Below are 15,961 nucleotides of genomic sequence, written 5' to 3' on the forward strand. Positions count from 1 at the left end.
ATGTATTAGAAAATGAATTTAATGTACGTATATAATACCGCACATCTCGATATTAGAATTTCATCATTGTTCTGCAGCACATTCAGAGTGGAACGAAAGTACCCAGCATCAAATTGGCCACGTGTGTGGAAAAACATATCATCGACACGGTTATCTTCAAGCCAACGAAGTCTGATGAACATCTTCGTGAACGAAAAAGTGGAACACCGTAGGCTGATGAACATCATGCAGCGTGCGGACGGAGCAAATTGTCTTTACTGTAATACAGCGGTAGAGACGATTATTCATAGGTATAGCGAGTGCCCACGTGTGGCAAATGCATGGAGTTTTGTACAAAATAAACTAACAGCGATACTCGGCGGCTGGCAGAGATCATCCTTTGAGGAATTGATGCAGCCAACACTGAACAACATCGAGCTCACGACAAGAACAAAGTTCTTAAAAACTGTATACAATTACATAGATTTTGTAAATAGTAACAACAACGTTGATGTGAACGCGTTGAATTTTATGTTAAATATGAATCAATAACATAAATTTGAAAATGAAGCAATACTTGTCAAAATATTTATGAAATAAACAAAACATTGACATTAAAAAAACAAAAAAAAATAGAATGATTGTTATACTGATATACAACTTAATCCATCAATGATATAGAAAATCGTGTTTTTGCATTTTATACGATTTCAGATACACATGATGCATCCATTGATTGATATTTTATACGACCAAAACGCCAACCATAAGTGATCGTACGAACTGTAGATGCAGCTTACAAGCAGCATGAGAGATTTGAAGAGCTTGAACGATTAGTATTATCTACGTAGAACGAGATACACACTACAACATAGCGCAGCATGGTCGAAATCACCCCGAATTGGTTGTTTGAACTGATTGAGAACTAAAGATGACCTACAAATTAGAAACTTCTCGTAATTCATGTGGAATTGACGTTAATTTTGTAATTTTGTTTAAGTTTTTTTAACGTTCCGCGCCTGAACACAACAATAAAGTTTGAATGGCCAGTTTTATAAATGAAGATAGTTATTATATTCTACAATATATACTTCAATTCAACCGACTTCTTACATATCTCTGGAAGCTCAGAAAAAATAGTGGTTCTACTATAGTTATGAAACGGAGTGTAGTGTTCAATGTACAAAATCTTACCACTTTCTCCTTCGTTGGTGTTGGTGGCGGCGATGGATTGGGCAACGTTCCCGCTGCCCCCACATTCGCCGCTGAGCTACTCTTGTCGCCCCACATTGGTTCGAAATGTTTCAGCTTCCACGGATCCAGCTTGCTTTTCTCCTTCTCAGCTTCCGATTTGAGCTTCAGTTGGTTCTCCGGCGTAAACTCGCCCTCCGCTAACCGATCGCGCCACTCGAGACAGGCCCGGGCAAAAAACTCATTGTTCAGGCTAGACGGATTCAGCCGAATCCCATTTCGCTCACAATCGGAAGCGTCCATCACCAGGGGTCGATCGACCGAAGGCAACAGTTGCACCAGCTTGTACTGAAACAATGGCGGCAACATCTGGAAGGTTTGCTTGTTCAGCAACGAGCGTAGGTTTGTGTTCACCAGGATCGAATCCGGCGTTTCCAGGTCGATGCAGCCTTCCCGCGTTTGTTCGATCTGAGCCGCGGTGGACATTTTCTTGTTCGATCTCCGCCGCGGCTTCACACTGAATCCCGGAATAGAGGCCAGCACTTCCCGCATCGTCGATGCCGGCCCAGACGGACGCTTTTCCTCTCGCGACGTCGATTGCGGCTGTTGCGACTTCGGTAGTTGTTTTACCACTATCCGCGGAACGGTTCGTCGCAGGTGGTGATTGTGTTTGGGAGTCTTCTCGTGGTTCTTAACGGGAGAGCTTAGCAGTTCCATTGAACTACCGGAGACGTTCAACGGATCAACTGGAATACAAATTTGAAAGGTTAGCATATTGGTTTGAAAAAGCAACGTCGACAAAAATACCTTCTTTCAGAGGGTTCGAATCGTAATCATCCGAGAAATTGAAGCTCGACTCCGGTGTGCACGAGACAACCTCCGGAAAGGCAACAGTTAATTCCTCATGATGAATGTGATGGTGCTGTTGCTGCGGCTGTTGTTGATGTGGCTGCTGTTGCTGGTGCTGCTGCGGTTGATGATTATGGTGATAATGAGAAGAGGATGACGCTGCCATAGTTGTCGTCGTCGTTGCAGGCGATTCAGATCGAAAACTACTGCTAGTGCTAATGTTAAGGAGATTCCTACCACTGTTACCGCTAACGTTCAAGCTACTGCTACCAATATTACTGCTAGTGTTGCTGCTGCTGCTACCGCTGGTGTTACTATGCTGATGATGATGCTTCGAAGATTGGCGCCGCTGACCCGCGGTGGAGCAGTGATGACCGCCGCTGCTACTGTCGGGCGGTGATACGTCGCACTCCATTTTCGAACAGGGTCTTCTATGTAGGGTGAAGGAGAAATAACAATATGATTAGTCAAGTGTTTTGAGGATTTTGGTATACGGTAGTAATGATAGTAAAAAGTTCTTTTTCCCATAACTAGCTCCTTTTCCAACGATTTTCGATCTTCATCGTAAAGGAATGGCACCTCCGACAACATCAATCGTTACAAACCTCCTCGACAGACACTTTATGATGGAACCGAACGAAGAACAATGAGGATCCGTCCTAGGATAGGCAAAAAAGATAACCTTCACGACGCCAATGCTCTCGAAAATCGTCAAGAAGCGAGTTCAACGCAACCCACGAAAGAGTATGTGAAATTTAGTGAGTGCGACTCACTAAATGTAACTGTAACTGTAACACCTCAAGAACTTCGTGATGCAATGGGCTCAGAAAACCAACAATAATCAAAATTAGACGGTTCAAATGGATGAGTGGCTACCAAACTAGCCGGATCTCAACGTGACGGAGTTTTTCATCTGGACGACCATGGAGGACAATGCCTGTTCTCGAAGACAAACAAGTTTGAATGCTTTGAAGAAATCTTTGGTCAAAGCATGGAAGGAAATTTCACATGATGACATTCGGGGCACTGAATTTTAGTGGCAGGCATACAACAAATGTCATGGAACAGTACTTCAACAACAGGCACACATAAGTCTTACTTGAATAACAGTATTCTATCCAAGAGCGATGAACTATGAATTACAATGATAATAAATTAAAGAAACGTCATACATCAACTGGTATTTTCAGTAGAGTAGTGCGGGGCAGAAGTGTGCATTGGCCTTTTTGAAACAAACGAGCATAACAATTCAGCAACAGTGTATTCGTTTGACACATTATTACACCAGCAGTTCACACATATAAACATACATTTCATAAAAGTGGCAAAAAGTTATGAGAAAAGATGACTTTTGCGTTGTTTTGATATTTTTTTTTTCAATTTTGGGGATGTCGATTTAAAAACAAATAAAAACTGGAAAGTTCGAAACTACGGCTTCGTCAGCATTTCGGTGTACAGCTTCCGGGCTCGCGTCTTCCCCACCATGTTTTGCCTTTCGTCGCGGTTAGGAGCCTTCTGAACCTTGTATGTACGCAGGCCCTCCCGCTGCTTGGTCCGCTGGTCGAATGAACTTGACAAATTCAGATTATTGGCGACATCCCGGACCGAACTTCTCGGATCACGTCTAAACTGCTCAACTACGCGCTTGTGATCTTTTTCACTGACATCCATTTTTGCCGTTCTTCACCTTCCGGTCGATGGTTAGGTTCTCGAAGTATCGTTTTAGTACTCTGCTGACCGTGGATTGGACGATTCCCAGCATCTTACCGATGTCCCGATGTGACAACTCCGGATTCTCGAAATGAGTGCACAGGATTAATTCACGACGCTCTTTTTCGTTCGACGACATTTTTCCAAATTTACGAAAAATTGACAGTGAAGCATGGCCAACGTGGTCTATACACTCTTATCTGATTATAAGCGAAAGCTGAAAATATAATTCCTAAAAATTAAATTTCTACAGCGTTTTTTCCGTGATGCAATTTGATGTGACACACCCTTTAATTTGAAAAAATGCACTCCAGAAACGCTCGAAATGGTCGGAAGGGAGTCTAGAAGCGTCGGATTGCAACAGACCTCGGTATTTCTGAATCAGCTCTGAGGAAGAGGCTCATATCAGTAAGTGATTTATGATTTGAATCTTCTTTTATTGACATTTCTACTTCAGGGTGTCGACTCAAAACTCGAACAAAAATTCCCTGATATTCCCTGATTTTCCAGTAATTTTTCAGAAAAACTCCAGATGAAGACCAGTAATCAAATTCTCTACTAATACTTTAGCTATAGTTCCTAAGATATTTAAACAATGAAATTTAAGAACGTCTGTCGATATCTTCCAATGAAAAAATTGTTTGTGATTTTTGAATAAGTTAAATGACGACAGAGAAGTGTCGTAAAAGATAAAAAAAAAAGATTTATTAATACAGTTCAAATCTCTTATGAAGACTAGGCTTAAACACTAGTACAGAATGAGTCATTTTCATTGTGATTCGGATCAATTTCACGAAACTGTTACGATTTGAACGACCCACTTTTTCTTGCAATCTCTCGGGCTTCTGTGCATTTTCCAACATTTTCTTATTTCTTTCAACTTTCCTTGTCTTCTAGATAAAGAGAATGAGAATTTTTAACTCGTTGAATTAACTAGCTCAACATTTTTATTGAGGCCATCCTTCCAGAGTGAAGCATACCATTGTAAACTTGTCGCATAACATAAACGTTTCCTCACAAATGTTTTCTCAAAACATTCGGTATCAATGGAAAAGCTCTCTCAACGTTGGAGTTTCCACACGAGAGACAGAAAACAATTTTGGTTAAAGGGTTCCGTAAACCTATCATTTCCAAAAATGCTCCAGTCGTTTATTTTCCGGATTATAGTGAGCAAACTTGTTGCTGTTTTTGCTATCAATATTGTTTTAGTGTTAAGTCTGCTGGAGCTCACCTGATTCGTCCAAAATCCGTCAAATATTAAAAAGGTTACTAGAATCAACAGTCAAAAGTTTTACGAATCGTTTTTTCAGCTATTTTTTTTAATCGAAATCAATGACGGCAAGATCAAGGATATATCAATGCTTCGAAAGCTTTAAAACCATAGCTCCGCATCCCAGACGAAATTTCGAAATTTGTCTGTCGTAAATTTTGGCGAGTTTTTTAATCCATCAATCTATTGATAAATCCGGAGCTACCCATATTCAAGAGTTTTTCTTCTCCTTTGTAAAAGTCCAATTGCAGCTCGCGTAATATGTCCAATTCACGTTGGTAGGTTTGTTCAAATATATAATTCCCAGACCTTCTTTGAAAGCTGCAAGTTAATCTCTGATGCTTGAGAACGTTCCAAGAACATTGACGTCATGTAACGATTTACCACCTCCATTTATTCTTCATTCCAAAATCTGATATACAGATGCAACTGCAGCCTCTTTGTAGTCTTGTTCAAAGACTTGTCGAAACCAACGACAAAATATAGCTTACGAAGTTTCATCGAGCTAAGAATTCTCAGCTTTAGAATTCGTGGCAAAGTCTAACATCATCATGAAACTCATTTTATCAACCCCTAGCTATACCTTCATAGCTCTTGGTGTTATCAAAATTTTCTAATTACTGCAATAACAAAAACTCTAAATGACGGAATTTAATTTTTTCCAGATTGATGTCGAAATTCCCTGATATTCCCTGATTTTCCCTGACATTATTTTAATTCCCTGATTTTCAAGGATTTTCAAGGTAGTCGACACCCTGTACTTCTGCTTGGATGTGCCAGCGAGCACCTAGGGCGGTTCAGACTAGAGATGGGCAAATCAGCTCATCATGGTGAGCGGCTCAGAGCCGTCCAGCTCATACAAGTGAGCTGCTCATTCGGAACAGCTCTTCAGCTCAATTGAATTTTGCGGCTGTCCACACAATTGCATAACTACCATGGGACATTTTATAGTGTTCATTTTCTTAATAGACGGAAATCAAAAAAATAAACGAATTTAATTTGTAATTGTACACAAACTAAATTTCATATGGATTCTAATAATATAATATACAACAAATATTGAATGCTGAAATCTAACATAGAAGATGCTTAGGATATGCTGAACTTAAACAATAGAAGAACCAGCAGTAGCCAAATAAAATGCCTTCAGAAATATTGGCTGAGACAACGTTTTTTGATAAAACTAGCGAGATACTTTTTTTGCATCCAAGGATATAAAAATAAATCCATTAATAGGCGCAACGAGAAGCAATTCTTCGCCATGAAAAAGGTAACAAAAGGACCATTATCAATCATCAACATTTATGGCGGGTAGTTTTCTGAATTGTTTTGATTCAGCACGCGGAAATAAATTTATGCGTTTGAACAGTCATGTTTAAATAACAATATAATATAGTAATTCCATTTACAAGCATATAATAATTTTTATTATTTTGTTTGGCGATGTAAGAAAAATTTAATGGAACGATTGAATATCTTCAAAACAAAAACCTTTTTGCTCTCTGGCATCTCTGCTAAAGCTAAAGAACGAAGAGGGACACACGAAAACAAACTGACGTCATATCATAAAGCGCGGGAGACGAAAAATTCTTCCGCGTCTCAAAATTCACACTTTCTGCTGCTTTTGCGCTCCACAGCTATGCAGCTCATCAGCTCAACAGCTCAGCAGCTCAACAGCTCAGCAGCTCATCAGCTCAACAGCTCAGCAGCTCATCAGCTCAACAGCTCAGCAGCTCAACAGCTGCTGAGCTGTTGAGCAGCCCTCCCGGGAATTTACACGTAGTATGTGGATGGCCTGTCATCATATTTCTAGGTGCCAAGAATCAATCTGCACATAACAAAATCATGTTCGACCATAACACCCACCCTTCTCCAGCCTTAAAACATAACTTAAAACACCCCCATCCTCCCCGCTGGATGGTGCCTACACACTCTAGTAATAAAGCTTCTTCCGCTAGTAATGATAAAGCATTTATTCTTGGTACAAGTTATCTGAGAAGTTCAATTCAATAAGTGCGCACCTTTGCCCCGTACGGTGTGCACTTTTGCCCCCACTATGGGACAAAAATTCGCATTTGTCAATTTGTATTAGAATAGTTATGTGTCCAACAGGGATGCCAAGTTTGAAGACATGTCTTCATTTTGAAGACATTTGACTTACTATGAAGACATTTTATTTTGTGAAGACATTTTGAAGACATTATAAAATATGTGAAGACATTTAAGTATGATAGCGTACGCGGGTTTCCGAGAGTTATTATTTCCATTAAATTGTGACTATTGGATATTTTCGTCAAAAAAAGTAGAGCTTTTGTCCCAGTGTCATTCGCTCACTTTTTAATCAGTGTCACTTGTTTACTTTGTTCTAAGTAATCAATGAAGATTTTTATCTTGGTGGCACTTGCTTTTTTCAAACTTTTCCAAGCAGAAAATCCACAAGCATATAGAATAAATTCAACAACAAAGCGACTTTTACTTCAAATTCTGGAGAACTTCCAGCGGTCTGAATACATATTGTTTCTAGAAGGCATTGATTCATTTGCGCTCGAGAATTCGAATGATTGTGACATTGTATTTTCATTATTTTGGGCCTATACTATACAATATATTAACCAAGATCTTTCAAACGACCTCTTCACAAATCTAAGGTTTTCCGGTTACATAACGTTTCAATAATTAGTTTTAGGGATATGGTTTAGGTTAAAACCAAAACTTCAAAGCTGAAATAAACAAATTGAGTTATAACAGTTCCGGTTTTGTTGAAGAACTGGGGCTATATACACTCAATCAACGGTTTATCTAGCCAATTATCATTTTTAAACTTATAAACTTAATTCGCAGTTGCGCAATATATTCTTTGTTCACATTTATTGAAATTAACTTCAAAACGCGCTATGTAACAATACCAATTAAAATAAACATTGAAAAAGCTATCAAACTTTGTTCAGAAATAAGTTATAAATTTTAGTTTCCTTCGATATGATTGTGAGGACATTTGAAGACATTTTTTCGTACCATTTGAAGTCATTTGAAAAAAATCACTACAACATGGCGTAGCATGGTCGTAACCACCCCGAATGGGTTATTTGAACTGATTTAGAAATAAAAATGTACTAAAAGTGCAGTTATACCTCGATATAATGTAACTCGATATAACGTAACTTTTCAAGATGCAAAAATAAACAATACAGAAATAGTTTTTGAGCTTGAGCTTGGGTAGATTGTACAATTCGAAGTTGCTCTCCGTGATTGACCTGAACCAACAAAACAGAAATAGTTTTTGGAGTATAAATTATTTGGAATAAATCTTTCTAGTAAGTTTTCAAACAAATAAGTACCGTAAAATGGGGTAGCATTGGTGGTTTTCATTTTGGATTTCAATTTTTTTATTATTTGGAAGAGCCAATGTACCGGAATTTTTTGTATTACAGTCCACGACAATCTCCCTTATGGAATACGCATGCCTTCAGCCTGATATTCTTGGGCGGTCTTTCCACTTGGTATTATTATATTTTTTTTAGCATAACTTTGAAAATGTTTCAGAGCAATTTCCATTTGTAGATGAAGTAAGTCAAACATAGAAACTTTAAAATAAACATTGATACTAGAGATGAGACGGATATCCGGCCTTTCCGGCTTTTCAATACCGGATATTGGAAAAAATCCACAATTCCCCATTAACACAACGCCACGGACAGCGCCAGTGGTTGTGTGGTTAGCGTAACAGCCTCACCATCCGATCGGCCTGGGTTCCCAGCTGGCGTCGCTGGGATTTTCTGAGGCGAAAAATCTCTGGTTACGTCTTCCTTCGGAAGGAAAGTAAAAGAAGTTGGCCCGGCACATGAGTTGTTGAGTCTGATAGTTAGGACCAGGTGCAGTCGCCTCCCTGATGTCGGTGATTGAAGTGACGGAAATAGACCGACATAAAATAAGCAAAGATGAAAAACAACATAAATCACAACAAAATAACTCATAAAAAATAAATTTTCGAAAGTTAATGATGACAACCGATTACGCTTTGCTTCGTAAACCAGGCTAACTTCAGAGAACAGTCTTCGCTGTAATACTACTGCAAGGAGCTGATAGATAAACTCTAGCAATCCTTGCCCTCGATGGACTGTTTAGATTTTAATGACCACCAAATTAAATCCACAACAAAACCACTTGATACAAGTGATTTGATCGTTTCCTCTACATCGACTCTGTCTTTTGGTCATAACTAAGCTGCAAATACTTTCCCAGCTGCATTTGACAATGTGGAAGATAGGTCAGAACCTCATCTATCGGATTCTGTAGCAAACTTACATTGGAACGTCTCTGCAGTTGAGTTATTAACCAAATAAAAAGTTGATGAAGAGAAATCGATCAAGTTACTTACACCCCTTGCATTCTAAGCCCCTCATATGTATTTTTATATTCCAAGTGAGGCTTATTCCAAGAAAAAATGTAACATTCCAAAGTTAAGGTAAAGGTTAGTTTTTATAAGTACAGTTCAGCAAAATTCATAATTTTTGAAGATTTTAATAGAAGAATCGCCGAGAATTGTCTAAAATGACATTGCAGCGAAATTAAAAAAGATAGAAGTTGGGTGTAAAAGAACAAATTAGGAAGAAAAAGTTTGGAAGCTTAAATTTGGTTTATGGAAACAATCATGTTTTTTATTAACAATGGGTAAAACTAGTAATAACATTTTAAAGTGTAACTAACTTCCAAGTTTTTCACTTCGAAAATGTTATTTAAATCCACTAATTTAGAGATTTCTCAACTATATGCTTTGCTAAACTGTCTCGTCATTCAAATGGAAACAACAGAGTACTTTTCGATTCCACCATCTTTTAAGACCATCAGAATTCGAAACAAAAAGGAAGTTCAATAACTCTGTCATTGTTGAAATTCGAACATATGCGTAGAAGGACTATTTTCATCAAATATGATTCTCTATCGCGTTCTGAAAGATGTTTTTATGTGAGAAACGTGTTTTCTAACTTAAAGGGGATGAATAAAAATTAAATACTCTTTTTTATATTCAAAAAACAAGAAGTGGGTTATATCTGTTATATAACCGCAAGGTAGACGTAGGACTACCGTTGGCTCGGTATTAATTCATTTGAAATTGCATCTGAATCAATTTTTAATGCATGAATGAATGAATATTTTGAAAGATTGCTGAAAGTTTTTCTTGTTAGTGTGTGGGTGGATGAGTATAAGTATGGAATTGTTATTAACATAAAATTCAACTCTTCGAAATTGTTGGTGGTCCCGAAACGAACCGATGGAATTCGAGTGGTATTGTAAAAGCAACTGAACATGTTTGATACATGATTCACTTTTGTTTTCGTGAGAATAACACGAGATTTTTCATGATCACTCCATGCGCAGAGTAGAAACTGAGGGCGCCATTTCATGGTGAGAACGAAATAAAGTCTTATAACCTTGCATAAAATTCATTTCGTTTTTATCGTGATGTGGCAATTTTTCATATGCTATTGGATTGCATCACGAGAACACCAAGTCGAATGCGTAAATGGGTGCGAATATTCCTTCGCTCGGACGCATTCACACGCAAACAATTTTTTACGATTGTTCCATGCGAAAGCAGAACAGAAACGGATACTATTGGATTGCATCACGGGAACACCAAGCCTAATGCGTGAATGGGTGAGAATAATCGCTCGGATACGTTCACACGCAGAAAAAAAATCATGACTGTTCCAAGCGAAAGCAGAACAGAAACTGACGCGAGTAAAAGTATTCACGCCTTGCGTGTGTCCGCTATGGTTTCCCAAACACTAATGCAAGCGAGCAAAAGAAATCACAGCTTGCACGTATTCGCTATGAAGGTTTCTCCAGGTGCCTAGATTTTGCGTCCGTGTTCGAGAACACATTGCGATCACCAATCATCATCAATCAGCTGGATTGTTATGATTTCAATAGCTTGCATTCAAAGCAATTTTGCAAAGCAAAAAGCTATTGAAACGATTTTTCGGATCAATAGGTGACAATCATATAATTCGTTGACATTTTATCTTTCGAATGAAGTGATTATTATACCACTCCATTCAGCCGGTAAAGAGGTATTAACGTTCAAAACCTTGCAGTCCAGCGTCACTCTCTCGGTTTCGAAACTTTGAACTTACACCCCGGTACCGAAATGAAAGACGTAGTCCTACGTCAAAACAATCGATCATCAAGCCCGTCCTGTATTCCGAAGAGATTTGCGGTCTCACGAATCAGAAATCTTTGCTCCATACTCCATACTCCGTACTCCATACTCCATACTAGGGCTTTCAACATACTCTTATTCAACTCCTTCAATGAGAAATTTAAACGTTAATTTTCGATCCGTCCGGATTTAAAATCATCTTCTGAATGTGTGGGTTTGTGAAACACAAATATTTATTTTTGAGTGAAACTCAAAGTGGAAGAGAGAGAAAGAGAAGGAGAGAGAGAAAAAAAGATAGAGAGAAAAAGAGAAGGAGAGAGAAAAAAAAGATAGAGAGAAAAAGAAACAAAGTGAGCGAGAAAAAGAAAGAAAAAAAAGAAATAAATAGAAGGAAAGAATGAGAGAGAAAGAAAAAGAGGGAGAAAAAGAGAGAAAGAAAGAAAGGAAGAGAAAGAGAGAGAAAGAAAGAGAGGGAGAGCAAGAGGGAGAGAAAGAATGAGAGAGAAACAAAGAGAGGGAGAAAGAGAGAGAGAAAAAAAAGAGAGTGAGAGACAGAGAAAGAGAGAGAATGGTAGAGAAAGAAATAGAAACAGAGAGAGAATGGTAGAGAAAGAAATAGAAACAGAGAGAGAATGAAAAAGAAAGAAATAGAAGGAGAGAGAAAAAGAATGAAAGAGAATGAAGGAGAGAGAGAAAGGGAGAGAGAGACAGAAAGAAAGAAAAAAAAGGAGGAGAAAAGAGAGAAGAGAGAGAGAGAAAGAAAAAAAGAGAGAAGAAAAAGGGGAAGAAAAAGAAAAGAAAAAAATTATAGGAGGTTGTGTTCACGACACTACCGCATTGTTGACGTAGAACTATGCTGTAGTTTAATTCAAGTCGCTTGTTTATAACTGCGGATATTGTTTTATAATGCTACGAAAATTTTGAAATAACCATTCTACCAGTTTGGTCGCCCTGAATTGTTTTTTTATTGTAGAATCATTTGACGATAGTTGTTTTATGATTCATTTTTGTGCTCGCAGATCAATACATGCTCGAGATAAGCGTAGCTGTCATCCTTAGTGGAGAAAATTTTGCTACTGGCAAGCGAAACCAAATCACATACAAAATTCCAGAACGACATTTACTTTCATGGTGACTAAATAAGTGAAATAATCTCTTTATGTTAATCTCAACAACCTCGAAAAGAGTAACATTGCTTCATTATGATCAAAATTAGCGCAAATGCAATCCTAGTTGAAGGTAGTTTCGCGACTGGCACGCGAACCCAAATAATTCATAACATTCCAGCACGACATTCAAGTTGCTTGGTATTCCCCAAATAATTTTTTGGCGCACAACATTACCGCCTGCTTCGCCATAGCGTCAATTCAATGCATTGATGCAATGTCAAAGGCACCAATGAAGCCTCTTTTATGACAGAAAACAAACAATATTAACTGCTTGGAAAAAGACTTTTTATTTGCCTCAGCAGAGATTCATTACTAATACCCTAGCGTAAATAATTCCCTCCCTCTATCTCCCCTCCTTGTTTATATTTATCATTGCAAATGGGGTTTCAGCGTAGCGAAGATGCACTATTATCTCTGTTTTCGCTCTTCTGAACAGAAGCCCTTTCTGTTAATATTGCCAGTCTAGATTAGCTTAGCTGTCATCCTTTGCGGAGAGTTTTCCTACCGTCATGCGAAACCAAATCATTGACAAAATTCCAGAACATTGATTTTCTTGGTGAGCTGACGATAGCCTAGCTTGATGATTCCCCACAAAATTGTGTAGCTCAAAACATTAATGCAATGGCGTCAGTTTGATGCAATGATTTCAATGCCAGAGACATCAGCGAGTGAGTAATTTGGTCGCGTCCACAGCTCAGTCCGAAACGAAGACATGTCATGGCGCAAGGAAGAACAAGCGATGTTCATTGTTTCGTATCAAGAACGATCGACGAAAGTATTCATCGAAGGAAACCCGCCAGGTAGCGGAAACCCAGGAAGTCGTGGTTCAGTCTCCCAACAGCCTTGAGAAAACCATTCGATCCAGCTCGCCCAGCAACGGTGTTGTCCAGTCGGTGTCCTCACAAAGAATGAAGTTTGCCTCAGCAAGATCCACTGTTTATACTCTAGGCAAATATCCCCTTCGTTCTTCTTATTTTCCTTTGTTCACGGAGACTTCACATCTTACGATTTCCCCTTTCGTTGCTCGTCGATAAGTTGCTCGTTATTGACAGCTCTGTTCGGGAAAGCACACAAATGTATGAGGAAATGGGAATGCTCCCAATTTTCATCAATTTGAACCATATACAGACTATGGGATTGTGATGTATAGCATTAACAATAGCATTAACAAGAAAAACAATTTCAAATATAATTTAGCGTCTACCTGAATTCGAAATACTTGATTATTCACGAACGTACTTATTTGGATTACAAAACCGTTGAACATATTGCCTACATTTATATTAATAGATGGTTCTGACTAAACTAATGGAGGTCAAAAACAACATCATCAGAACAAATTTTTCAGGCAAGTATGATCATTCTTCGCAATCCAAAAAAATTTCATTTCATTTCAAATAATCCAGACAGGGAACCCTCTGATCGAGAACTATTAACTCCTTCTTGATGCTAATAAATAATTCATTACTTGACAGTCGGGCCAATAAATACTGGACCATATGAAAGCAGTCTAGATCCAGAAAGTTGGCAGAAAACTGAATGTAGGTGAAAGGATTTCTTAATGCAGTCAACTTTAAATTGTCGAGCAATACGATCTCAAATCGAATTGGTAAGTAGAATTGTTGGTATAAGAATTTTCACAAAATTAATCATTCCTCCGTATTGTTATATATTAAGATTACCAAAGCATCGATAATAAATTCTTTTATATAGAATAAGTTGCTGAAACCGCTGGAGGAGCCCACAAAATTAGCAACACTGAACCCAATTTGAATTGGAGATTGATACTTGCGATCGGAGCTATGTGCAAACCAAATTAACTGATATTCGTTCGACATTCTTAGGAACCACTCCTCACGGAAACTCCGTGAGATATACAAATAATTCGATATACAGACATCGATTGAGATGGAGGGGCCAACTTACTCCGGTTTAACCATTTTCCAAGCACACCACTTCTCATTATTCCATCGATACAATTCGAAACACCACTTTTTGACAAGTTCACCTCTTCTCAATCGCTTATTCGTGTTTGAGTTTTTTCAATCACATTTCATCAATTTGCCATATTTGCCCTTTTTCCTGGGATAAACTTCCCTGCATCAGATGTGGCCTAATTTTCGCTGATTTTTTTTATCAAACTTTTGGAGAGCGAAAAAAAGAACAAAATCACAAATCTATCACTGTATCTCAACCATCGCACGGCGTATTCTGTCAAAAATTTTGTTCACACGGCTGCAAATTTTCTTACTTCTCCGGATACAATATCGCTGGCTTTGCCTTTGGCCGACCGATACGTTCCTTAAGTACACATTTAGCTATTCCGTGGCGTACACACCACGAAGCTCTCAGAAGAACCTGGACCAACAAGCAAGCAGGCAGCGAGCGGGCAGTAGACGACGACGGCAGCCGACGGGACAAGAGTTCAAGAATTCATACGAAACACAACCAACCGGATCGATACGGTGGTGTGGGTGTTTTGGTGGTGCAATTTGCACAAACGATCGGAGGGCAATCGACTGGTGACTGACTGGTGGTGGTGTTAGTGTGTGCTGTCAGCTTGTGGCTTCGCGAATGGGGCACCACCAGGGGTGCCGGTTTCTGAGACATGTAATCTTTTGAATATATTTGACTTATTGTGAAGACATTTCGAAGCATTCTAATTTTGATAGAGAATACTAAAAAATGTTTCAAAATATCGAAAATAAAATGACAAGACTTTTATCAGCGTTACTCAAGTAATCGATAATTTTCATATTTACATGGAGGTTTTGTAATAAATCTTTCGATTTCTGCTTAATAACATCTTTTGTGTTATCATAAAATAACTAGGTTCACGAAATTTTCATCGGTGATGGAAAGCCCGAATTCGCTCCATCCACAAACGCAACAGACGTTGCTGGAAACAAGAAACATCGAACTCTCTATTATTAACACAACGATGGAAGCTTCGAATCAACTGTTCCACGGGACAGTTCAATTGTACAGGAAAACAATATTCTCTGTCTCTAAATACACAATACGTTCCTGAATGCCAGAGTCTGAATGAAATAAACGAAAGGAGTAATAAAAAGATGCACAATATAATATCGTACTTTTTCGTAATTTTTCAATAATCTTCAAAATATTAAAGTAAGTTTAATAACACGCATTATATAACGGTACGGATTACCCGCGAAAAAACCCCTGACCAGAAAGGGAATCAAACCCGAATTCCCAGTATATTGTTCTGATAGAAAACAGTTCCCCTGAACCAGTATACGTCAAAATAGTCTTTGACTATAAATTTTGCACCCGAACCTCCCACCTTGAGTTAGCGTCACGTAATATCTGTAATACTGACTGCCGATGCCTGATCAATCTTTCCGAACAAGTTCTAGGTTGCTTATAGGATACACAAAATACGTAGAGAGAACCCATAATTTTGCATCCATTTTTAATGTATTTTTGACGTAGGACTACGTCTTACATTAAGGGTGCCAAATCAGAAAACAGGTCACGTTTTTATGAAATACAGTTAACGTTAATAACTATTTTTGCTGCGAACGTACTTTAACGATTTGAATACCAATTGAATTGGAAATTTTCTAATATTTGTTTGATATGATACACATTACAATTCCATAGTCT

General features: G+C 38.3%; 1 protein-coding gene across 14 annotated transcripts in view; it reads right to left on the reverse strand.

The window, feature by feature from the left end:
• LOC129765194 (polycomb protein Asx) overlaps positions 1 to 15,961 on the reverse strand; it is a 61,541-nt gene that overhangs the window by 38,122 nt on the left and 7,458 nt on the right. For 6 of the 14 annotated variants that reach the window (XM_055765201.1, XM_055765212.1, XM_055765210.1 and 3 more), the window contains exons 1-3: positions 14,258 to 14,576; positions 1,978 to 2,450; positions 1,174 to 1,916 (exon numbers count right to left, since the gene is read on the reverse strand). In XM_055765201.1, coding sequence (XP_055621176.1) covers positions 1,174 to 1,916; positions 1,978 to 2,450; positions 14,258 to 14,271 — 1,230 coding nt within the window. In that variant the 5' untranslated portion in view covers positions 14,272 to 14,576. The other 8 variants (XM_055765208.1, XM_055765209.1, XM_055765203.1 and 5 more) reach the window with 3 other exon arrangements.

Source organism: Toxorhynchites rutilus, chromosome 2 (assembly GCF_029784135.1).
Source record: "Toxorhynchites rutilus septentrionalis strain SRP chromosome 2, ASM2978413v1, whole genome shotgun sequence".
In the NCBI taxonomy this organism is placed as follows: domain Eukaryota; kingdom Metazoa; phylum Arthropoda; class Insecta; order Diptera; family Culicidae; genus Toxorhynchites; species Toxorhynchites rutilus.